The sequence below is a fragment of the Haliotis rufescens genome, unplaced genomic scaffold (assembly GCF_023055435.1).
Source record: "Haliotis rufescens isolate VD_foot unplaced genomic scaffold, xgHalRufe1.0.p SCAF_59, whole genome shotgun sequence".
NCBI classification, from domain to species: domain Eukaryota; kingdom Metazoa; phylum Mollusca; class Gastropoda; order Lepetellida; family Haliotidae; genus Haliotis; species Haliotis rufescens.
This window is the reverse complement of record NW_025964323.1, coordinates 1041523-1068392: the sequence shown is the minus strand read 5'-3', so window position 1 is coordinate 1068392 and position 26870 is coordinate 1041523. Positions and strand designations below refer to the sequence as shown.

General features: G+C 41.0%; 2 protein-coding genes across 2 annotated transcripts; both read right to left on the bottom strand.

The window, feature by feature from the left end:
- Positions 1 to 491: 491 nt before the first annotated feature.
- Positions 492 to 6512, bottom strand: LOC124142861 (beta-microseminoprotein-like). The gene is made up of 3 exons (XM_046511546.2): positions 6348 to 6512; positions 3793 to 3913; positions 492 to 764 (listed from the first exon to the last, which is right to left on the bottom strand). Exons 1-3 carry the CDS (start codon positions 6433 to 6435, stop codon positions 629 to 631), a joined length of 345 nt encoding a protein of 114 aa, XP_046367502.2. The 5' UTR covers positions 6436 to 6512; the 3' UTR covers positions 492 to 628.
- Positions 6513 to 21233: 14721 nt separating this feature from the next.
- On the bottom strand, positions 21234 to 24757 carry LOC124142863 (beta-microseminoprotein-like). Its single transcript, XM_046511548.2, has 4 exons — positions 24724 to 24757; positions 23867 to 24003; positions 22334 to 22454; positions 21234 to 21479 (listed from the first exon to the last, which is right to left on the bottom strand). The coding sequence occupies exons 2-4, from the start codon at positions 23952 to 23954 to the stop codon at positions 21290 to 21292; spliced, it is 399 nt and encodes a 132-aa protein (XP_046367504.2). The 5' UTR covers positions 23955 to 24003; positions 24724 to 24757; the 3' UTR covers positions 21234 to 21289.
- Positions 24758 to 26870: the final 2113 nt, after the last annotated feature.

The window sequence follows — 26870 nt, the reverse complement described above, 5'->3', positions numbered from 1 at the left end:
CAGCGATCCTGACAACTGACCCCGTTATTCGCCGCCTCTTACGACAAGTATGGTCGCCTCATAGTGCACCAATGCTTGTCGTAAGAGGCGAATAACGGGATCAGGTGTCAGGATCGCTGACTTTGGTTGATGGATGTCATCGTATCCCATTTGCGTAGGTCTATGCTGATCCCGTTATTCGCCTCTTACGACAAGCATGGTCGCCTCATAGTGCATACCCGTGAAGATTCCGGGATAGAATAGGTCTTCAGCAACCCATGCTTGCCGTAAAAAGTGACAATGCTTGAATGTCGTAAAAGGCGACTTACGGGATCGGGTGGTCAGGCTCGCTGACTTGGTTGATGCATGTCATCGATCCCAATTGCGTGGATCGATGCACATGATATCAATCACTGGATTGTCTGGTCCAGACTCGATTATTTACAGACCGCCGTCATATAGCTGGTATATTGCATTTTATGACGAGATATATGCATTCAATGGAATCACTATTGGCGTTGACGTCGTATATTTATTCCACAATTACCTTTTAGGAATAGTAAATGCTACGAGACACAATAATTCGCATTTATACAAATTAATACGCATGCAAGACAGGAGACGTCGGGAAGGGGGGAGGGGGGACTCTCTACGGTTTTATAAGAGACTCTCCAGAGCTGCAGTCTTTCGTGTCATCGTCAGCTTTCACCAGCAACATCTTGCATCCATCAGCGACGACCTTACACCCAGGTGGAGGCTGCACAACGCCCGCCTTGATGCCGAATCTGCAGTGAAAGGTAACAACACAGACTCAGACAACTGATTCCTGTTTAGATATGACGGTGATTTCTACACGGCACATTAGGACCTTAACATATATGTTCATGTCTAAACGTGGATGGCCATTCATATGTATGTGTTGAGGCAATGCACATCTTCACGACATTGTGGTGATTGTGGTACCGTAAAGTACCCATTTCCTTTCCATGCCAGTTTGGATCTAACACAAAGCCAGTGTTGTATGGCGTTGTCCCATATCAGTTTGGTGCTGTATTTTTTTGTTTTTTTGTTAGTTGTATAACGCCGCACAATCCAGTGATTGAAATCATGTGCATCGATCCACGCAATTGGGATACGATGACATGCATCAACCAAGTCAGCGAGCCTGACCACCTGATCCCGTTAGTCGCCTATTACGACAAGCATAGTTGCCTTTTACCGGCAAGCATGGGTTGCTGAAGATCTATTTTACCCCCAGTATTTTATTAGACCTCAAGTATACACTCGCTCTTAACTGTCAGTCACCTGTGTGACGTTGTTCATCTTATGATTTTTTGGACATCAAAATGGTTGATCCAATATCAGTTTTACAAAATACACTCATGTCTAGACATTGCCGATTCCAGATAAGTTTTGGACCTTAGAATATATACTCTGTCACCATGCTTGTCGTAAGGGGCGACTAACGGGATCGGGTGGTCATGCTCGCTGACTTGGTTGATGCACGTCATCGGATCCAATTTGCCTAAATCGATGCTTATGGTGTTAGTCACTGGCTTGGAGTCCAGACCGCCGTCATATAGCTGAAATATTGCTGAGTGCGGCGTAAAACAACAAACAAACAAACACAAGCATCTTTCACAATTAGCAATAGTGTGTGTATCAGTTCGTTTCAAACTAATTAAAAAAATAACATTGAATGGAAATATAGTATGAGTTGTCACATGGGCTATCGCATTGGCAGTTTGTGGATTTTCGTTTAAACCTTTTTCCAAAGCGAACATCAACAACAAATTAAACAAACAGTACTGTTGTTGCCATGTCAAGTTTTGATCATAGAATAATATATAGGCGTATCTCAATATTGTTGATCAGATATTAGTCTTAGAAAATAAATCCGTGTCCAAACAACGCTAAATTCCATGCTAGTTTTGGACCTTATACTCGTGTCTCAATATAGTTTATCCTATATTTGTTTCAGAATATATACTCGTGTCTAAACATTACTGAAACATGGACCTTACAATATATACTCGAGTCTCAATATAGTTTGTCCTTTATTAGCTTCATAATAAATACTCGTGTCTCAACATTATTGAAACATGGACCTTACAATATATACTCGAGACTCAATATAGTTTATCCTATATTAGTTTCAGAATATATACTCGTGTCTAAACATTGTTGAAACATGGACCTTACAATATATACTCGAGTCTCAATATAGTTTGTCCTTTATTAGTTTCAGAATATATACTCGTGTCTAAACATTGTTGAAACATGTCAGTTTTGGACCTTACAATATATACTCGAGTCTCAATATAGTTTGTCCTTTATTAGTTTCAGAATATATACTCGTGTCTAAACATTGTTGAAACATGTCAGTTTTGGACCTTACAATATATACTCGAGTCTCAATATAGTTTGTCCTTTATTAGTTTCAGAATATATACTCGTGTCTAAACATTGTTGAAACATGTCAGTTTTGGACCTTACAATATATACTCGAGTCTCAATATAGTTTATCCTATATTAGTTTCAGAATATATACTCGTGTCTAAACATTGTTGAAACATGTCAGTTTTGGACCTTACAATATATACTCGAGTCTCAATATAGTTTGTCCTTTATTAGTTTCAGAATATATACTCGTGTCTAAACATTGTTGAAACATGTCAGTTTTGGACCTTACAATATATACTCGAGTCTCAATATAGTTTGTCCTTTATTAGTTTCAGAATATATACTCGTGTCTAAACATTGTTGAAACATGTCAGTTTTGGACCTTACAATATATACTCGAGTCTCAATATAGTTTGTCCTTTATTAGTTTCAGAATATATACTCGTGTCTAAACATTGTTGAAACATGTCAGTTTTGGACCTTACAATATATACTCGAGTCTCAATATAGTTTATCCTATATTAGTTTCAGAATATATACTCGTGTCTAAACATTGTTGAAACATGTCAGTTTTGGACCTTACAATATATACTCGAGTCTCAATATAGTTTATCCTATATTAGTTTAAGAATATATACTCGTGTCTAAACATTGTTGAAACATGTCAGTTTTGGACCTTACAATATATACTCGAGTCTCAATATAGTTTATCCTATATTAGTTTCAGAATATATACTCGTGTCTAAACATTGTTGAAACATGTCAGTTTTGGACCTTACAATATATACTCGAGTCTCAATATAGTTTATCCTATATTAGTTTCAGAATATATACTCGTGTCTAAACATTGTTGAAACATGTCAGTTTTGGACCTTACAATATATACTCGAGTCTCAATATAGTTTATCCTATATTAGTTTCAGAATATATACTCGTGTCTAAACATTGTTGAAACATGTCAGTTTTGGACCTTACAATATATACTCGAGTCTCAATATAGTTTATCCTATATTAGTTTCAGAATATATACTCGTGTCTAAACATTGTTGAAACATGTTTTGGACCTTACAATATATACTCGAGTCTCAATATAGTTTATCCTATATTAGTTTCAGAATATATACTCGTGTCTAAACATTGTTGAAACATGTCAGTTTTGGACCTTAGTAAGTATAACCGTGTGTGCACATCATGTGTCAGTTTTTGCTCGAAGTCCTTTTGATGTTTAGGTGGTAAATATTGAAGTGGTATATGAATCTATGCCACTGCACAGGCAGTGTTCTGTTTGTAAGGATGGGGATGCTCTGCCTATCATTTGCTAAATGTTAAACTTGACTTAATGCTACATGTTTGGTGTATGGGACAGGTGATTTGTGTGAAACCGTGTAGCGAAGTGTTCCCTATACTTGCCCACAACAGCCTAGACCAGTATCGTTGCAGTTGCACTCAATACAGTCGGCTGTCTTCAGGTGAGATCCGACCTGCATCTTCAGCCCTTTGTACATGCAGTATTGTGTGATTGATCCATATTCTGAAAAGTAGAGACATTTTCTTTGACCAGAATTTCTTTAATGTCGTGGCATGACAGTTTGACTTGGGAAGAGTGAGTGAGTTGGGTTTGACGCCGTTTTTAACAGTATTCCAGTTATGTCAGGGCGTGACAGCTTAATGTGGGAGGAAAGCCCGAAGTGATGCAGGTCTCAGACGTTTACCACTTCGGTGAAACCCAAGAGCACAGGTATGGTGCTGACAAACCTATAACATAATCGGGGCGAAGCGGAAATTCGAACCCACAATCAAGGTTTCTGGCGTGCCCAAGGGACGCAATTCTGCACAGCGAATCGCGGCGCCGTAAGCCCCTATCTCACATACACGATTTAAGAAATTGCGAAAACGATTTAAGAAAAGTTGAAAAATCGTGTTGATTCGTGCTCGACCTTGTGGTTTATGCAAATTTCTTAACCAAACACGACCCTCATACAACCAAAAACGACCCTCATACGACCCTCATACGACCTTCTCACGACTGAACGAGACACTCGTACGACCGTCATAAGATATTCATACGATACAACACGATTTAAGCTAATTTAACACGACCCCAATACTACTGACATACGACGCCCATACGACTTAACACGAATCATCACGACCGCCATACGATTAAACCCTATTATCATTACGATGTCCATAAGACTACAAAAATAAACACGATCTCCATACGACTGAGCAAGATCTTCATACGACACATTTTTATTTATTTTGGTCACGTGGGTCATGTAGTATATAGGCTGCATTGCAACAGCATTTCTGTGTCAGTCTTCAACATGTTCAACAAGGAACAAGACCCGCAAGAAGCAGCTTTGGAGGAGGATGTCAGTTTCAGTTGTTGATTTTGTTGTTGTTGGCGATTTTGGTGGTGGTTCAGAGGTTTCAGCTGGCTCATCTTGTCCCTTGGTACCGGGTGGATGGTCATCCATGGTTGGTGGTGAAGGATGTTTCCCTTTCGAAGGTTTTGCTTGGAGGAGCTTCCGTTTCGGCCGCCTGAGGTTTGGCATGGCTGTAGAATGAGCTTTCATCTTCAGGGGGTTTCCTCACGTTCTCACTCAGTCACGTGATGGGCTCTTCCGGTCGTATGACAAACGTATGGATTTCGTGTTCAGGCGTATGGGAGTCGTTTGAAAGGTGTATGAAAGTCGTGTTGAATCGTGTTAAAACGTATGAAGGTCGTATGAGTTTCTTCCCACGCTCCCCAACACGACTGAACGCGAATGAACACGATCTTCATACGACTGAACACGATCTTCACACGACTGAACACGATCTTCATACGATTGAACACGACTATCACAATGTCTAAGTTATCTTAACTCAAATGAAGGATCTATTTGGCATTACACTCACACAAATAGTTTGTAAAGTTTACTAAGTAAGTGAGTTTCACTGTCCACTCAGACACTAACGTGTTAGTAGACTTTACTAAACAGTATCGGAAAAAGGTTCAGTCACATATACTTTTATTGTCAGTTTCCTGTATGAGAGAAATACTATGAGGCATACAGAAACAACACATTGATGAACTAAAAGAATTTTAAACCTCGGTTGGATTCGAACCTGCAACCTTTTATCCATTGCAGCAATAGAACACACCAAATCGTCATACCGTTTAGGACTGAAACACATTCCTGAACATATCCTGAATGTGTTTACACTTTTAACACAGTCTTACAGTGTGGTTGAATTGTACTATTGTAATAATTGATAATTACTTATCTTCAGCATCTTTGTGAATTCTACCAAGAAGGCTGGTAAATTCGCTGTTTACTAACCATCTGGCCTCTGTTACTGATTAAGTTAGTAGAATTCACTTGACCTTTTTTCAGTGTATGTTTCTGTATCATCATCATTGACGACGAGGCAAGAGAAGGTCAGTGCAGAGTTCGTCGCTTAGTTGTCAGGAGCCGCTTGTGTGTTTGCATTCCATATTGTGCCTATCACGATCCATATCTTCTCACCACCATAGTGTTCACGAGTTTCACCAAAGTGATTTTTGTTTGTTTGTTTGTTTGTTAACGCTGCACTCAGCAATATTCCAGCTATATGACGGCGGTCTGTAAATAATTGAGTCTGGACCAGACAATTCAGTGACTGATATCATGAGCATCGATACGATGACGTGCATCAACCAAGGCAGCGAGCCTGACCACCCGATCCAGTTAGTCGCCTCTCACGACACGCTTTGTCGCCTGTTACGGCAAGCATGGGTTGCTGAATACCTATTCTAACCCGGAGCGTCAGTGGTAAACCCCAATGACCTTAGCGACTTGGCTTTTGCGATGAGACAACACATTTGAGAATATTTATTTTAAAAAACGGGTCATTCCCTCCCTTCTTGGAATTAACATTAGCGGGAAGAATAGTTTTACAATAATAACTATAAAGGTACAGGTGGCCAAGGAACTTACTGGACACGTCCGTGTACACTTTGTCAACAAAACAGAAACTCTCTGCTGATGCCACCAACCCAAGGAGTAACAGTCCGTACACGTACATGTCGCAGTAGAGGTGGTGGAGACGTCTTTCTGCTACAGACAAACAGAACTGACGACTCGATTACTGATAACGGACAAAATGGCTGTCTCCGTCGGGTCATACAGATATATGTGAAGCAGCATATGGTGTCATGATTAGAAACAACTCGTTGCTATCTGAGGGTCCAAAAATAATAAATGTTAGTAGACAATCTAACATTCAGATAATGAAGCAATTCGAGAAATGATACATAGGGAATGTAGTGTATCATGTTTGTTTGTTTAATACCGCACCCGGCAATAATCCAGCTTTATGACCGCGGTCTGTTAAAACATCGAGTCTGGACCAGACAATCCAGTGATTGACATCATGAGTGGTTGCTTGGTTTGTTGTTTAACGCCGCACTCAGCATTATTCCAGGTATATGACGGCGGTCTGTAAATAATCGAGTCTGGACCAGACAATCCAGTGATTAATATCATGAGCATCGACCCACGCAATTGGGATCGATGACATGCATCAACCAAGGACATAATGAGTGAGTGAGTTAAAATTTTATGTTGCATCGACATTATTTCGGCCATATAGCGACGGGACCAAGTTGACATTTTCACAAGTGAGTCATCAATGCAAATTTAAATTAAAAACCACATTTTATAAAACATACAAAACGATATCATTAATACAGTTTAAAACAGAGGCTATACACCACCAGCAACCAAAGCTAGGCCACCTCGCTGGGGATCATGGGGACTTACAGCACCTCTGCTTCCTGCATGGTACCCCAGCAGGATTTACGTCCCCACTTTAGCCACACGATGCTAGCCAATATTGAAAATACTCAGCAATGAGTTGGCTTAAAAACACTGGTTGATGATAGTTACATCGATTATGATAGGATTACGTGATACACAGGGGGACAATAATTTTACGGTACTTCAACCTCCTGGACAGAGCCTTCAATAATGTCAGTTGGTAAAATCATCACACCAAATTTATTAACAAGCATTTTATTAATCACATACATGTTTAAAATTTATTAGGCAGACCAATTTCTTTCGAGTAAGGTGGGTAAGGTGAAATTGTGTTTAACGTCCTTGCTTTAGCCCCTTAATCCCAAGCTCCAGACAGGATAACAACAAGTACCATCTTTTAACGTCTTTTGGTATGACGCGGTCGGGGATGGAACACCGGCCTTTGGTTTTTGGCGAACTCTAGCTCGTTTTTACCATGTATTATTATGAATAGTGATATCTTTTTATGATTACATGCTAGTTTTAAATATAATCTGTGATAGTCTGGTTATTTTTAGACAGTTGTGGATGTACTTTATGTATTTATTATTGATGCATAAACTTTTTATCGTCACGATATGGCAGATATACTGCCGATATAGCTGTAAATTTTTAGTCACTCACTAACTCTTAACTTTGATACTTTCATCGTTGTGCAGTGATGCATTATTACAGCGTTATTTAACACACTGAAAATTCTTTCAGAATCCCTTTCCATCCAAGGTGGTTGGAGTGGGCAAGTACTATCCGACAATTCTCCATTTAAGTTTTTAGGTTAGGCGAGAATTTAGGGTGAGGCGAGAATTTAGGGTTAGGCGAGAATTTAGGGTTGGACATGTAGGAATTTCCGAAACATGTGCTTAACATTTCGTCCTTAAGTGACAACGGAACTTGTTTACAGCCATTCCGTTAAACATTTCTGCAGTGGTTGTGCAACACACGCTCACCTTTGAGCTAACACCTGGTATTATCACTATTTGATAAAGATTCATAAACACGATAGTCGCACTTACATGTTTTTTCTCTCTTTACTGATGTGTTGACGTAAATAGGATTGTATTCTACACACACATTACCATTAAATTGACAAAAAAAGCCAAAACTTATTTTCGCTCTCCATTGATGTCGCTGAGGTTGTAGTTCTACCTCTTGTAAAAAGTATATTTATGTTTCAAGGGTTTCCCTGAACTGATATTGTTACTCCAGTCATGTGGACGGGTTGTGTAGATTTTACATCATTTAGAGTTCAGGAAGGCAATTTATGATATGGTCGGGTTTGATGAATTAGTTTAATATATATAATTCGTAATTGGTTTTTAATTTTTCCAGATTATTTACAAAACTCATGCTCGTGATCAGACAACAAATTTCTCAAAATTAAACTGTTTAATCAAGAGTCAATGCATTATTGACGACGTTACACTATTTGCTCGACGGCGACACTTAACTTTGTATTTGAGGGTATCCATAGAGCAACACTTATTGACAATGTCATTGTACTTACCGGTAATTGCGCTCTGAAGAACGGGCAACGTGAAAGTAGGGGAGATTGGCACCAACTGCGTATATATATATTTATCATATAATGGGTAGGTTTCTCGGCAGGATAAAGCCAACGGATAAAAACGATATCTGTTGGGGTCATATGCGGATAGAGATGCAAATAACAAAGGTCAAGTAGGACTACTTTCACTGTTTATAAACAAACATGGCGTCGCCCTCGTCATTCTGCGATCGAGTGAGAATTAACCATCGGGAATCTGGATAAACTACAGGGATAATGGCTATCATTATCAACAGAACACTCTAATATGCTAAAAATCAGTATCTAACTGTGACGTAGGTAAGGCATTTTATAAGTTTTGGCAACTTTGGAAATATAAATTTCGAAACAATTTTGCGAGGGCACGAGGCCTAGCCAAGCGGGACCAGTAGCCATATCTGTGCTTGTAGACCTCTGCGGCTTGAAACCTTCTCCACAAATTAAAATAGTTGGATTTGGCTGAAATATGTTTGAATTGTTACCGTGTTTCGTTTTGTCTCTGGATGTACATTTGACTACACTTCTTAACGTTATAACAGGGCAGACCGACTGTCAACAACGTCTGACCGTGGCCGTGACGCCTCATAGACTAGGGTTAGAGTAGCTTCCCTTTGACAAAGGGCAGTTACTCTAGCGGACAGACCGATGGATTGCCGCGAAAGGCAATTAAAAACAACTGTTGTTTTGCGTATATGTTGCTTCGCCACTGTATAAGAAACAGATTTCAGTTGGAACTATATTGGCTACTGTCACTGTCCGACTGACACATCACTTACCCTGTGACGTAATAAATATTAATGCGCGCATTCCAGGAAAACTCGCAATGTTTCGGTAATGTTTGTGAGAGAGGGAAAGCGATTTTAAAGCACAGAATTAAAGAATGACATTATATGATAAAGAGGTTATCACGCTTGTGTGTTTGGGGATGGTAAATATCCTGTATTAGGAATAAACACTATGTATTTAGCTCGCCAAGGCTCGCTAAATACAATGTTTATTCCTAATGCAGGATATTTACCATCCCTAAACACACTCGCGTGATAACCTCTATATACACACACACACACAAATCAGCACCAGAATGTGCACTCCAGGTTGTGTATGGTTAACACATGCTGAAGTGGCTGGCGTCACCCTCTCGTAAATAGTGTCACAAGATCACCATGTCCCAGTACACCTGATTTGCAGGCTCAGCGACATGGGTAACTGTCAACGTTCCACTATTTGCTTGACGACGACTCTGGCATACATGGATCGGGTGGTCATGCTTGGTGACTTGATTGACAGTGTGGCGTTGTACCACAACGACGCCGATCTTGCTCATGATACTGATCACTGGATTGTCTGGCCCAGACTCGATGGTTTACATCCCGTCGTCGTGTAGCAGGAGTATTGCTGAGTGGCGTCAGGCAACAAACGAACACTTACTTATTAATGCAAATTATGTTAGTGGCGGGTGCTACCGGTAGAGCAGGACATGCTTACCTTTTCTGCGAACATCTGGTGTCATCACTGATTTTCAGTGATCCATTCACATAAATTTTATCATATTCTGCTTTTTACGCCCAATGGAATCTGGTTTGGCGGATAATCTGATTATTCTGTGGCGTTGACGTTTTGAATTTATCCAGAAAGGAGAATATATATATACGTGTGTGTGCGTGCGTGCGTGTGTGCGTGCGTGCGTGCATGTGTGTGTGTGTGGTCTTCATTTTAATATATCCAGTCTCCATATAAACCCAGTCTCCCTCCCCTCCTACAAAAAACAATGATCATTATCTTTGACATTGTTGGATTCAAATTTGCATTCAGCGCATTGCACCAAATTATAATACCCCGTCACATGTGCATCATTTTACACGTAAGTTATTTTGCACATGTGTAACTACATGTAATTCTACATGTGCATATGTTTGGTTTGTTCTTTAACGCTGCACAGGGCAGTAACTAAGTGTCAAACAATGGCAGGCTGTTCTAAGTGAGAAGATTATGACCACATCATGAAGAACAAATAATACATTCTTGTGGCCCAATATTAATAAAAATTATTTGAACAAATAAAATAAACAGTTTTAATTTATTATTAGAGTATTTCCAGAGAAGCAGTCTTTCGTTTCATCGTCAGCTTTCACCATCAACACAGTACATCCGTCAGCAATGACCTTACATCCCTCTGGTGCCCCGAACACACCACCCTTAATGCCGAATCTGTGAAGCAATAAACCATATATACTGAGTCAAATTAAAAACTTCACATTTTTAAAAGTAATCCCATATATGATAAACAACGGACAAATGTATCAGAGAAGGTAATTTTTAATCATTAATGTCCAAAGAAGGATTTTAATTAACGGTGGTAACCATAATTTGTTCCAAGCACCTATGGTATTCGGTAATAACATCAACAGTTTAAATCATAAGTCCCAAGCACGAGAATCTGATGGCACACAAGTTCAGTAGCGTGTATGGCCACCATGTGCGTTGACAACTGCCACACAACGCCTCCGCATGGACCTTGTGATGCTTGTGAACACATGATTGGGAAGACGACGCCATTATTGCTGCAAAATGGTGCCAAGATCTTGCAAATTCTGTGGTTGGCTCTGGAGAGTGCGCAGACTTCTGCCAAGAGCATCCCAGACGTGTTCGATGGGATTGAGGTCGGAAGTGCTTGAAGGTGAGCAGTTCTCAGACGGTTTCAAACAGTTTGCGCACTCAGCCTACCCCTAAACAGTTCATTTCTGGTTGATGTAGCCGTCAAAAACTCAGTTACGGAGATGACGTAAGACAATCTGACGATCCTCTGCATGTGACGTCACACGTGGTCGACCTGGCCGAGGGCGATCAGCGGTTTGCTGTAGACGCGTCTGTAAATCATAAACAGTCCGTCGAATACAATCCGTCGTCCTTGCGACTTCAGCTACGGACGTTCCCGTCTTCAACATGCCGATGGCACGTTCACGTTGCACATTTGAAAGGCGTGGCATGACAAATGGCCGTAAAAACTTTTGTTTTCTTGTGTTTTTCTTTTTGTATTAATGACTGCTAACAAGTATGGCTGAAAACACGTGCGGTATTATGGCCACGTGACCAGGTGCACGTGAAAAACCACTTTTGCCACTATAGTGCTGTGCACATGATTTTGATCGATTCACCTGCACAAAAACGGGTGTTATCTGACGACAATACGTGGCCATTATTGTTTAAATACAATATAAGGGCCCACAATGATAACTGGTCAAAATGTTAAAATTTTAGGATTGTGAAGTTTTTAATTTGGTTTAGTTTACTATGAAGCATCGTTAATCATAGCGGGTACGGGTGGTCCAGTCGTTTAAGGCACCGCGTATCGCAGTGCAGAGTTGCGTCCATTGGGCACGCCAGAAACATATGATTGTTGGTTCGAATCCCAGTTCGCCCGATAATGTTTCTAGGTTTTGTCAGCACCCTACCCGTGCTCGTGGGTTTCACCAATGTGGTAAATATCCATGACTTGCATCCCTTCGATCTTTCCTCCCACATTAAGAGTTATTTAACGCCGCACTCAGCAATATGCCAGACGGCGGTCTGTGAATAATCCGAGTCTGAACCAGACAATCCAGTGATTGGTGTTATGAACGTCGATCCACGTCGAGCCTGACCACCCGATCCCGTTGGTCGCCTCCAACGGCAAGCAAATTCGCCTCTTACGGAAAGCACTGGTTGCTGAAGACCCGGATCTTCACGGGAGGAATTTGACAGTGAAAATGTTCTTCAATTCAAATTTTATGCGAGTTGATCTTAGCTAGAACATCACCATGCTTTAGGTACCTTTGGCTTTGAAGGACACATTTATTTATGAAGATTATTGTCAATGTTTTAACCACTGTGTGAGCAATACATTTAAACAGTAACAGCTTGTCATCTATACTCGCCCACAGCAGCTGAGACCGTTCCCATCACATGTACTCTCCATACAGTCGGCAGTCTTAATGTGAGATCCAACCTGCATCTTCAGCCCTCGGTACATGCAGTATTGGGTGATTGTTCCAAATTCTGGGAAGAGAGAGCTCCCATATTATGCTGACACGCCGTGATATAACTGGAACACCGTTAAAAGCGGCGTTAACTCAACTCACTCAATCACTCCAACCACAGGTGGCGACACCAGGAGAGTTCAAGTGGAAGATAAAGAAATACAATAACTACAGAACAAACTTCATCTTCACAACTCAGCTTTTTTTATAAAAAACTCATAAGAAACAAGACTATTTTTAACTGCAAGTATATGGAATGGACTAATTAATCATTCATCTATTCTTGGGCATTTGTACTATTTCTGGAAGAGATACCTATTTATATACAACTATAAGACACAGAAATTATTATTTTTATTCACGACAACCATCAACATCCGCACTATACATACATATTCATCAACCTCAAAGAAAACAGCAATCTCATTATAATCAGAACGACCTTTCGTTAATTTTGACCGACCAATGAAATGACTGACAAGAAACCATTAGCCAATCAGAAGGCGGCTTTCTCGAACTTCACGACACTGGTTTCAAACTGGCGACTACTTTCGAAACATATTTTGACGTATTCTCGATTAAAACTGTTAAAACTGTTAAGAAGAACATTCTGGAATGGTTTATAGATGGCCTAGATTGAATGGATATAATCATAAAACCCGTAACTGTCATTCGGAATACCCCGTGTTAATTATTTCGTGGTTGCATGATTAGAAAACACATTCCGACTGTCACTTTCACGATCTGGTAAGCGACGCTCTGATCGGTTGGATGGAAGGTCGTTCTGACGTGACCCGTAATGGGATGTCCTCAGATCTTTGTTTAGCGGTGGCGAAAACTAAGATCTGATTTTAATGAGATTGAGAAAACAGCAAACTCAAAGAAGATTGTTCATGTTTCCTTGTTTGACGCCACACTCAGCAGTAATCGAGCAATATGACGGCGACCAGTACATAATCGAGTCTAGCTAATCAAGTGGTTGATATTATGACCAACGACCAACACCATCGTGTCACTGTGACACACAATCAACCAAGTCACCGACGTTCGCTCTCATTCAATTTGTTCGCCTTGTACAACTAGCATAGGTTGCTGCGGCCTAATTCTAACAAAGAATCGCCATTGGAGATACTCATCCTTGAAGATCCAGATCAGCATAGGTGTTTAGCAACCCATGCCTGTCTTAAAGGGCGATGGTGCTTGTCGTAAGAGGCGACTAACGGGATCGGGTGGTCAGGCTCGGTAACTTGGTTGATGCATGTCATCGTATCCCAATGGCTTAGATTGGTCATTGGGATGGCCACCGTATTAGCACACATGCAGCTATCGTCTTTTATTAATTATCGCGTTATAACGTGATTCCATATCAAGTGACAGGACTATATTGGTCCTAAAAGCGAATGTTTTATACCATGAATAAGCTTATGTCGTGTCTTTTCTTTGCTGGCTTGACGACTTTGGCAACAAATAAAAAAACTCTGAAACTACCAAATTTACGCCGGGAAGTGTTATACTGTTGCTTTTCGAGGAGAGACATAGGTTGGTTGGTTGGTTTGTTTGTTGCTTAACGCCGCAATCAGCTATATGACGGCGGTCTGTAAATACTCGAGTCTGGACAAGACAATCCACGTTTTCGTGTTTGCTGTGTCAACAATATAATGTAACAGACAGTTTCAAACATACGTCCTATGTACATTAGGAAACGAGCGTAAAATATCTCTTGGTGGCGTACATGTACTGTGAAAGGGATTCTTAGAAGCATTATACTTTGTCAGTGCCTCTCGATCTGCAGCCGAGTGTTTGTTTCGTTTGTTTGTTGTTTAACACCACACTCGGCAATAGTCCAGCTATATGACGGCGGTCTGTAAATAATCGAGTCTGGACCAGACACTCAAGTGACTGACATCTTGAGCATCGATCCACGCAATAGAGATACGATGACATGCATCAACCAAGTCAGCGAGCCTGACCATCCGATCCTGTTAGTCGCCTCTTACGACAAGCATTGTCACATTTTACAGATAGCATGGGTTGCTGAAGACCTATCCTAACCCGGACCTTCACGGGTCTTCAAATAACAATGCCCAGGGCAGTCATAAAGGGATAGCTACGTCTGTCAATGTTAAAGAATGGGCGTTACGACGGTGCCTTTTGAAACATTACACAGATAACGTTGAACTGTTATCAATTATATGACTGTATATGCCCACGATTACCTTTGCCTCATGATATCAGTCACTGGATTGTCTGGTCCAGACACGATTATTTACAGACCGTCGTCATATAGCTGGAATACTGCTGAGTGCGGCGTTAAACAACAAACCAATCTTTGCATCTGAGTACCGTTCAAGTGAGATGGTACGACAACGAGTGAGAGGGTATGCTTTTACGCCGCTTTGAGCAATATTCCAGAAATATCACGGCGGGGAACACCAGGAATGGGCTTCGCATATTGTAGCCATGTGGGGAATCGAACCCGGGTCTTCGGCGTGACGTACAGAAGGTCAATACCTTTGCAGCCTTTAGGAGTTGTCAAAAAAAACCGAGGACATATCATACAAGGCATGGAGTCGATCAAGGTTGTCCGTGGTGAGCGAGAGCACCACACACCAGACTGTAGCACTCTTGGCTAACACGTCTAGTGTTCAATGTTTAGACGAAAGTTCAGGTACATCATCCATTCCAGTAACGCAGTCCTTCGTCAAGTCCATTTTTTAAACCAGACTCGCGATGCAGTTGTCGTTAACAATGGTGCAGTTGGCCGGCACACTGAGTGAGTGAGTGAGTGAGTGAGTGAGTGAGTATGGTTTTACGCCGCTTTTAGCAATGTTCCAGCAATATCACGGCGGGGGACACCAGAAATGGGCTTCACACATTGTACCCATGTCGGGAATCGAACCTGTCTTTCAAAACAGTGGACTTATACATTACGCTTCTAAAGGATACTCGGACTTTTGATTTAATTAATATCCACTTTGTTGTATAACAAATAGGCGTATGACGAAAGGCTTATGACCCTTTGAACAGTACAATAGTTACATAACAGTATGTCAGCTTGATGGTTCGCAAGTGGATACGACGAGCTGCAGGTCTGCCATTGCTGCCCCTTCTCGAGGTCCAAGATGCCTGGCTTGAAGCCATGAACCAGTGCCCTGACGTGCGCCAATCTGATGCCATGAACGACTACATCGTTACGACATGGGTGGATGACGATGCCCGGCACCCACCTCGACTGTGGAATCACCATGCGACACAAGGGCCCCGTACAAACAACCTAGAAGATTTCCACTCCAGAATCGGCAAGTCCCTCCAGCACAAGCATCCAAACATCTTCAGATTTATCGAACTGATCCAGAAGGTAGAAATTTCGGAGAGAGCGAAACTAGCGCAGATTCAATTTGGAGCAGCACCGCCACCCAGGAAGGTTGTCTACAGAGAGAAAGAACATCGCCTTGTCCGACTCAAGGAACAGCTTCATCGCCGTGAAAAGACACGCCTTCAGTGCCTGGATGCAGTTGGTCTACTGATGATAAACAAGTGAAAATAACTGATAATAATAAATGACAATGAAATAACATTTGAATAAAAAATTGTGAACTCTACCCAGCTTTCTTTCTTGTTACATGGGTGATACCATTTTACTTAAGGGTACAGGGTACTAAATACTGATGCAACCAGCCATAACGAGTGTTGTTTTAACGGGTCTGCGTTTTGGAAGGTCTACGTTTTGGGAAGATACCGTTGTTTGTTTGTTTGTTTAACGCCGCTATATGGCGGCCGGAGGTAAGCCGATTTAATGCAGACGTTTACCACTTCGGTGAAACCCGGGTATAAAATAGAGTCAACACACACGATCAGGGCGAATCTTGCATCAGTAGCCACGATCATAGGTTTCTGGGACCTATTCACTGCATATTGCCGCGATACAGACGACTGGGCACCCCTACCCCACCACCACCAATGAGGATCAAAATGTGTGACAACTCTAACAGAGAGAGAGAGAGAGAGAGAGAGAGAGAGAGAGAGAGAGAGAGAGAGAGAGAGAGAGAGAGAGAGAGAGAGAGAGAGAGAGAGAGAGAGAGAGAGAGAGAGAGAGAGAGAGAGAGAGAGAGAGTGTATTTTATTAAGATGTCACGTGCAAATAACATATACATACTGCATAAAAACAGAAAAATCAATTATCATCGGTATTGCACCCAGCCTTTACAGGCTTATGAGACATCGTATGTACATTAAAACATGTATAAAAGTATCCAAGTAAAACATTGTGAGCTTTTTTCTTATATTGTACTATCATCTTTTCTTATTCCAGCAGCCAAGGAACTGTCAATTTTGTTGGACGACATATTTTAACGTTATATGTGCATATTGAGATCGCAAGTTACCAAATGGCTGACTAGTCTTAGTACAAAATAATAAGAAAAATAACCATCAAAACACCTATTTATGTGTATGTTAACACCAGTATGATTAGACCACTTGATTAGTACATACGTGCAAGTTTTAAATGTTAGGGAATATCTTCTAGTAAGAATACCAAATGATAATTTCAAAAGACATAGTTTTAGACTGTTGTCGATGTGTAACCTCATTAGTCTTTAATTTCTCATCTGAGAAAATACTGTAAGCAAGAATAACAACTGAAGTGATAACTCCGCCAAATACCTCTTCAAACTATTTCCTGTTGGATCACAGTTGACTAGATTTTGTGATACAATATAACAAGTAGTGTAACCGACAAACACTTCTTTACCTGCAAGTTAACACCGACATTGTTTAACCCTTTGATTAGCACATACTTGCAGCTGTTAATATTAGAGAGTATATTCTATTAAGCATAACAAATCATACTTTCAGCAAACATAGTTTAGACTGTTGCCATTGTGTAACCTTATTAGTCTTTAAATTAACATACATCGTCCCCTTGTTTAATGTTGTCATGATACCTAAAATCATCCGACGACGCAAAGGATCATTTGCTACATTGACAACTAAACAACAGACGCAGAGTGAAAGGACAACACACCTGATGAGACGGCGCCTGTCTGTGTTTTCAAATCAAATGAAACACACCACTCCACTTTGACTCAGATGTGATTAAACAATAGCACAAGCCTCGAAAAAAGCATTGAGGCAGGCGATGAACTGACCTTCAGTGAAGTCCTTCGTTTTACGTAACACTTTATTGTTTGTTTCATGCCCGTGTTACGGTCCGAGAATAGTGACTTCACAAAACTTGTGCACTTGGTCCAGCGCCTTGAGTTCGTGCCACAAAATATGCAGATCAATTCTAACCCGGATCTTCACGGGTCGAACAATATGTGGGATAGCTTTCAAACGAATGATTTTTACATTTGTCAAATCAGAGGCAACCCCTGAATCAACATTTAAAAAAATATTAATATTTTATTGTTTGCATCAACATTATTTTGAACCGCCGCAATTGTTCAATTACGTATCTATCCAGCTTCTTGGGCACTCTCGTCTCAGTGTGAACGAAGTTAGTCTTATTACGCCGCCGTAAGGTGACCAAATACTTTATGTCGTACTTATACAACTATAACAGCAGTGAACGACCTATGTTAAGAAAAACATACATTCTTGAGTGAAAGTTGTTTCCAAGCCGAAATTAGCAATATTCCAGCAAAATCTCGGCGGCACATAAATAATCATGCCAGAACCAGTGGTTGATTGCATGAACAACGATTCACGGCGGGATGACACACAACCGGCCAGTTCATACAAAGAAGATCACCTAATGCTTATGTTGTCCGTTCCCTCGATAGATATAGTGAGTGAGTTTCCCTCAGAGGTTTAAAACTGTATGTTTTGTTGCTGTAGGACCAGTAGTATTTTTCTCATTACGGAAAGACTTTGTTGTTGCATGTCATCGATCCCAATTGCCTGGATCGATGCTCATGATATCAGTCACTGGATTGTCTGGTCCAGACTCGATTATTTACAGACCGCCGTCATATAGCTGGAATATTGCTGAGTGCGGCGTAAACAATAAACCAATCAATCATACGGGAAGCTGGCACTTAAAGTATATCTGATTACAGTAAACTACGGTTATAACGAACACGCTTATAACGAACTGACGGATATAATATAACGAACTTACTTTTTGGTCCCGACTGCTTGCTGTAGTCATGCTGTATATGTACTTATAACGAACTACGGTTATAACGAACTAAACTTAGAAGTCCCTTTAAGTTCGTTATAACCGTAGTTTACTGTACTACGATAGACACTTGACTTCAGTAACCACATCCCTACCATCCACCTCTAAATGTGGTAAGGTGAAATGGGGTTGAAGGTCGCGTCCAAGATTATTGCACTCACATATAGCGACGTGCATTAGGTGAGGTGAGATGAAATTGGGTTTAATTGGCCGAGCGCCAGACAGGGTAACAACAAGTACCATCTTTTAACGTTTTTTGGTATGACGCGGTCGGGGATCGAATCCCGGACCGTCCGCTCTCCGGGCGGACGCTCTATAACTAGACCACGGAGGCGGTCGCGACGTGCATTACCGTGTGTGTGTCTGGTTGTACTAGTCCTGACTAATGCCGATATTATTGTGCTAGCCTAGTGAGATACCATGCCGCAGTCTAAATGGATATCCCACTCATACACAGTATACTCGGACCCCATGGTACCGCGGCATTCATCGTATCGCGGCATTTGTGATTTCCGATAGTTCACGTGGGACACGCCTCTTAGCGGCTGTCTATTAATGCAAATCATGATCAGTAACCAGGAAGTGCTCACTTCGTAAACAATTTCAATTTCCTCGGAATGTTCCGTCTGCTGTAAGTAAGGAGTTATTAATGCGTTGATACTTATTTCTGGCATCTGTTGTAATATTGCCTTACCCCCATCTATCAATGGCCAACGATAAAACCCGCAGTTCCCCAAGTAAACTTTCTCTATTGAACTAGATCATCTGCATTTTCATGGCGACTAATGAGGTAACGGAAGTTACGTAGTCCGCACATTTTTTCCCGCTCTGTGCCCAGAATCTATTGGGAGATCATAAGGGCCATAATGCCAAACTTAGAAATACGTTCTTCACTAGTAACCAAAAGATAAATACATACTTTGGGCATACTAGGAGTGCTTTTTATATATTTATTGTTGACTTTTAACATTTTTCAATTTTGTGACAAATTATTGTCATCCAATTTTTTTAAACAATCTTAAAATATCATTTCTGATATTTTGATGTTGACTTATAACAATATTTTTCTCTTACTTTTCGGTAAATATGCATTGAATACCTATTGCTGATAACACATTTAGAATTTTACTTGTGCTGTCTTTGCACTTGTCTGGACAAATCACTGATGTCTGGCATGATCATACCAAGTGGTTGGTAGAATTATGTCCTCTTTTTGTCCAATTCGGACCTCCATACACAACTTTTCTCTGTACCGCGATACGATGGAGTTCTCTCCCTTGTCAAACAGAGCGCGAGACCCGGCTTTAACTCGGAGCTACTAATGTAAATAATGAACTTTTATCAGTAAAATATGCATTGTTTGATAACATGAATGATATCTGATACAGAGAACACGAATAAACATAAAGGTTAGTGAGTGCATTTTGTTCCGTTTAGCGTACATGACAAGTACCGCGATACCCCGAGGTTGCAGGCTATATTGACTCCGAGCCGATCAGTCCTTGTTAATACCGAGCGCCAGGCAGTGTAACAACAAGTACCATCTTTTAACGTCTTTTGGTATTACGCGGCCGGGAATCGAACCCCGGATCTACACTTTACCACAAGACCCCGGGAGCGGTCCACCCCCAAGTTTACATGGGCCTGCTTAATAAAAAAGCGACGTGTGTGGACGTGTTTTGTGGCAGTTTGTACTGATCCGGTCTTAAGCCGGTTTTCTAGTGTTTGCCCACTGCAAAAGATATGGATATCCTTCTCAGACACAGTTTACTGAATCCGAGCCTGACAGTTCTTGTTTTATACCCATAATTTCGAACGTCAGGAAGGGTAACATCAAGCACCATCTTTAACATTATGACGTGCCAGGGGATCGAACCACTGATTTTCCGCTGTTTCTGCAGCGGCTGTATTCACAAGATCAAAGGGACAGTTCTTACATAATAAGGACAGGGATCGATGCCCTCGTGTCATCATTTGAAAAATACTAGTGAGGGAACTACGGTTATGGCGAACTAAAGGGACCACAAATTCTAGTTCGTTATTATGACCGTAATTCGATATAAGCAAATATATAGCGTATATACAGCAAATGGCAGGGTCCTAAAAACCAGTTCGTTATATCCGCCAGTTCGTTATAAGCGTGTTCGTTATAACCGTAGTTTACTGTATCCCTAAATACATGTAGCATGGCTTTGTAAAAAATACACAGACTGAATCACTAACTTACTGACACACACTTCAAATGCAGTTATCGATAGCAAAAGAACCCAAACACACGTATCTGACGTTTCATGTCAGTTTATTTGTATCTTGTCCCGTTAGGGGCGCGAGAAGATCCTCAGAAGTGTACTTCTTCCATATTAAAAGATGTTCCTTCAGGGGGCGCAAACAGGTGGGGCGGAGGCCCTTGTTTGAAAGGTTCGCAGTCCTTGGTGTCGTCTTGAGCATCCACCAACCTTATGTCGCATGCATCATTCACGACATCACATCCTGTCGGTGCCCCAAACACACCAGCATTGAACCCAAATCTGGATAAAAGCGAAGGAAAAGCAAATTATATTTGTCGAATTTTAGATATATTTTACACAATTTAAAACTATACATATATATATATATAAATATATATTATATATATATATATATATATATATATATATATATATATATATATATATATATATATATATATATATATATATATATATAATAAAATAATAAAGTCCACGTTAGTCCATCATCTTCTTTATATCAGTTTCATACATAGTACTTTCGCTGTCTCATGACAGCTCTTCAGTGTAACTGACATATACATTATATATATATTATATGTATATGTCAGTTACACTGAAGAGCTGTCATGAGACAGCGAAAGTACTATGTATGAAACTGATATAAAGAAGATGATGGACTAACGTGGACTTTATTATTTTATTATATATTACATGTACACCGAGTGAACATTGACCTCATTTTTGTATATATATATATATATATATATATATATATATATATATATATATATATATATATATATGGAATATTTAACCATAAAAAAGCATGATGTTTGTTTGTTGTTTATCGCCGCTCTCAGCAATATTCCAGCTATATGACGGTGGTCTCTAAATAATCTAGAGTCTGGACCAGGCAATCCAGTGAGTGGCATCATGAGCATCGATCCACGCAATTGAGATACGATGAATAGCATCAACCAAGTCAGCGAGCCTGAACACCCGATGCCGAAAGTCGCCTCTTACGACAAGCATAGTCGCCTTCACGGCAAGCATGGGTTGCTGAACATTTATCTACCCCGGATCTTCACGGGTCTAATAAAGCATGATCCTCTTTTACTTGCTCTCAAAACAAACGCGCTTTTTTTTCTTACCCCTCACAGAACATCCCGCTCTTGGTGCATTCGCATTCCTCGCAATCTGCCGTTCTCCAAAAGGAATCGGGGAGCATTTTCACGTTCTGGTAATCACAGTAGACTAATTCCGTTCCATACTCTGGAAGAAAACAAAATCGTTTCTTACTTTGCTTTCTTAAGAAGTGCACTAGTTTGCTTAATGTTTATGTTTGACAAAACACAACATTATCTCTTTTGTAATTGTGTGTTGTGTGTCAGCATGACAGGCATATCGGAACACTAGAGCTAGAGTTTATTTATCAACAATATAACTGAATAAATACGTTATTGTTTCTCGTTTTTCACGTAAAGACAGAGTATAATTCCAGGGCAGGGTAATTATTGTATCCATGAAATGCATGAAAGATTCTATACGAGCCGACGAAAATGGTGATGCGGCGGTTACAGTTGTGAAGCAGTTGTGATACATACTGATGAGCTATTCTCACAAGCACGATTTTGTCGTGATCACTCACTGGCAATAAGTGTTAATACATCGTTCGTGAGTGAGTTGGGTTTAACGCCGCTTTTAACATTATTCCAGTTATATCACGGCGTGTCAGCTTAATGTGGGAGGAAAGCCCGAAGTGATGCAGGTCTCAGACGTTTACCACTTCGGTAAAACCCACGAGCACGGGTATGGTGAGGACAAACCTAGAAACATAAGCGGGGCGATTCGAACCCACAATGATAGGTTTCTGGCGTGCCCAAGGGACGCAACACTGCACAGCGAATCGCGGCGCCTTCGACGACTGGGCCACCCGTGCCCCCTGATACATCTTGAAACAAAACCAGGACGAACGGGGCTTTGAACCCAGCATCCTACGTTGTTTAAAGGACGTCAGGCATGTGACAAACCTCAACTGAGAAGAGTGAACGAGAATGATGCGTAACACTGCTATGAACAATATTTCAGCTGTACATGTGTGTCAGCTTGATGTGCTAGAAAGCCCGAAGTGTCAAATTCCTCTTAGAATTTAACACTATGGTGAATCCCACGAGCACAATTTCCTAACAAACAGTGACAGGTCAGTTCCAGGGTTTGGTCCGAGGATCATAAGTTACCGGAGTGAGTGAGTATGGTTTTACGCCGCTTTTAGCAATGCTCCAGGAATTTCACGGCGGGGGACACCAGAAATGGGCTTCTCACACTGTACGCATGTGGGGAATCGATCCCGGGTCTTCGGCGTGACGAGCGAACGCTTTAACCACTAGGCTACCCGACCGCCCCTAAAGGGCTCTGACGGACCGAATCGTTTTGTCTGTTTCAAATATGATCGTCCAGCAATTTTGGCAATCAGTTTTTTCCGGGGGTGGCAATGATGTTTTATATGCTGTGACGAGCGAAAGCTTTCACCACAAGGCTACCCTACCGCCCCTGCACCACCGGAAGTCTGCACTGCAAATTGCGTAGCCATGGACGGCTGTGTCCTCCCATGAAGAAAACAAATACAATGTGGGGGGACCTCAGAGAGCGTTGGTTTATTCAAACGGTCCATATGTTATACTTACTGTTAGTCACTACTGTAGGCGGATCAAGATAGCCAAACCCTTGGGTCGATACGCCCATGCCAAGAAGTAGGAGTGCTTGCATATACATGACGCCGAATTAGATCTTCTCCAGACAACAAGTGTAAAGTAACCGGTAACTAAAATAAGAAATAATGTTATTGTGGCAATCGGGCTTTCAGTCGAGGATATTACTATAACAGGGCAAAGCATTGCACAAAACTGGTCAACGAATTAATATAACTGTTATCCTGTAGTGAGTGAGTATTTTACGCCGCTTTAAGAAATATTTCAGCAATATCACAGCGGGGGACACCAGAAATGGGTTTCACAATATTGTACCCATGTGGGGAATCGAACCCGGGTTCTGCGGCGTGACGAGCGAACGCTTTTAACCAATAGGCAACCCCGCCGATCACTCTTATCCTGCAATAGATGAAAGTGCTATGTGCTCGCCGAAGAAGAAACAATATTCCAAAGCAAAGCACAAGGTAACCACTACCCTGTTCATGATGCAAGCATGAATACATGGGGGCCGTGAAGATCCGGGGTAGAATAGGTCTTCAGCAACCCATGCTTGCCGTAAAAGGTGACTATGCTTGACGTAAGAGGCGACTAACGGGATCGGGTGGTCAGACTCGCTGACGTGGTTGATGTACTCATCGTATCCCAATTACGTGGATCGATGCTCATGATGTCAATCACTGGGTTGTCTGGTCGAGACACGATTATATAGCTGGAAAATTGCTGAGTGCGGCGTTAAACAAAAATCTAACAAACATCAAAGCATGAATAAATGGCGTGGCGTGAGTGGAGTGAGTGAGTTCAAATGTCACATCTCATGAAGAATTGCGACTTACCTTTTCAGTATCTGTGACAGGCTCCTGCGTCTCGATGCAAAGAAGAGGATCTCTGGACTATTTATAGTTTACTGCCTTTGGTCCACTCCTGTCCATCATTTCATTCAGCCAATCGCCATCCTACACATGACAAGATAAAACGTTTGAATATTCACTTCACAGCTGCTACACTCGTTGATCATTGGCAGTGTTGTAGACCACCTGGTTCGTTAGGACAGAGTATCATCTGGTGTCACTTACTTGGTTATTTTAATTTGTATTCGTACCCATGATGCGCTTATCAATGCAGATCCGGACAAGCAATATATGTAACTCTATAGAAAGTACATTGTATATGCTATGTATGTTAGTTTATCATCCAAAACTGGCTCCAACGGGAGATATCGCTTGGGTGAGATCAAGCGACATCTACACTGTAGATATCGCTGCAATGAAATTGCATCACAATGCTTTGCAGACCATTGTGACGTCATTGTTACATGACGTCACAATCAAATGACATCACCAATGGCTCTGCTACTGAAGCTGTTAGCAGTACTTTTTAGACTTAAGACACTGCTTATTACTGTCTACAAACTGAAAAAGTTGGAAGAATGATGTTGGATGATAAATAAAATCTCACCCTCGTGTCTTTCGATATCAAATATATCAACACTCGTTGATAAAAGTGGAAAAAAACCTCGGCAAGCCTCGGAGTTTTCCCACTTTTATCAACTCGTGTTGATGTATTTGATATCAAAAGACACCCTGCTGAGATTCTCTATATCATCCGAACATACACTTTCAACACATTTACTTTCACATTGAGTGTTTTTCATATGTTATGTCAACATGTGTGGTAAAACGTTAAAGCCTTGCTGAAATTTGTAGTTATTGACTTACTGGGTATCATGTTGTCTGCAGAAAGGATAATCTGGCTTAAAATTTCATATTCAAAATGTTTCTTTCGCGTTAGTTTTTGTTCTTCATTTTATGAAAAAAAGAACAATGGAAGCATCTGAATATAGTATCTTCCACAACACTGCGTAAATTAGATATTATTTCCTGACAGTTAACCATTGTCAAAACACAATGCTAAGAACTTTTACTGGACCCTAGCAACCCTGCTCGTTGTAAGAAGCAGCTATCGAGATCAGATGGTCTCGATAGCCATCTTTGAGTGAAGACACTCTTCTAATGAAGTAATCGCTAATTTCCATTGCGTTTGGATTCTTCCAGTTAAGGGTAATGTTATAGACCTTATTTGTACATGTTTTATCTAAAATATGTGATATTTATTGTCCTTATTCGGTTTGATTGTAATTCTTTATATGGTTGTATAAGTATTATTCTTATGGGTTGAAACATTGCCGAAGTGATGGTAAATCGAACCACATTCTTCCAGACCAATTTTGGATATAGCTACCTGACAAGTGAGTGAGTCAGTGAGTATAGTTTCACGCCGCTTTTAGCAATATTCCAGCAATATCACGGCGGGGGACACAAGAAATGGGCTTTACACATTGTACCCATGTCGGGAATCGAACCCGGGTCTTCGGCGTGACAAGCGAATGCTTTAACCACTAGGCTACCGGACCGCCTCTACCTGACAAGTAAAGTATAGTGGACTTATGTCGTGGCGCGTTGTCCGTCCGTCGGTCGTTACCTTTTGGATTTTTTATATCAGCTTTGGTGTCTCTAAAATGCTCACAGAAATACAATACGTTGTTAAACATGGTCGATACGGCAGCCATTTTAATTAAGAATCTTTTCGGCATAATAGTAGCACATTTCACACGTAAAACATGCCGTGCACGGTGACGCATCCTGGTTTCTTGCATGTGCCAATAAGGTGAGGGGAGGGGAAATGGGGTTTAACGTCGCGTCCAAGATTATTGCACTTATATAGCGACGTGCATGCACGTGTGTGTGTTTGTGTGGCTGCTTGTACTAGTCCGGACTGATGCCAATTTATAGTGCTAGCTCACTGAGATACCATGCCGCAGTTTAACATGAACACCCCACTCAGACACAGTATACTGACTCAAAGCCGACCAGTCCTTGTTTTAGCCCCTTAAGGCCGAGCGCCAGACAGGGTAACAACAAGTTCCATCTTTTAATGTCTTTTGGTATGACGCGGTCGGGGATCGAACCCCGGACCGTCCGCT

What these genes read in the sequence shown, in the direction of transcription:
- LOC124142863 (XM_046511548.2), bottom strand. Translation starts at nt 23,954, where the DNA reads ATGTATATGCAAGCACTCCTACTTCTTGGCATGGGCGTATCGACCCAA. An exon ending in GCCTACAGTAGTGACTAACA is followed by an intron (nt 22,455 to 23,866) that starts GTAAGTATAACA and finishes GTTTTCTTCCAG; the next exon opens with AGTATGGAACGGAATTAGTC. An exon ending in AGCGGGATGTTCTGTGAGGG is followed by an intron (nt 21,480 to 22,333) that starts GTAAGAAAAAAA and finishes GCTTTTATCCAG; the next exon opens with ATTTGGGTTCAATGCTGGTG.
- LOC124142861 (XM_046511546.2), bottom strand. Translation starts at nt 6,435, where the DNA reads ATGTACGTGTACGGACTGTTACTCCTTGGGTTGGTGGCATCAGCAGAG. An exon ending in AGTGTACACGGACGTGTCCA is followed by an intron (nt 3,914 to 6,347) that starts GTAAGTTCCTTG and finishes TCTACTTTTCAG; the next exon opens with AATATGGATCAATCACACAA. An exon ending in ACTGGTCTAGGCTGTTGTGG is followed by an intron (nt 765 to 3,792) that starts GCAAGTATAGGG and finishes CTTTCACTGCAG; the next exon opens with ATTCGGCATCAAGGCGGGCG.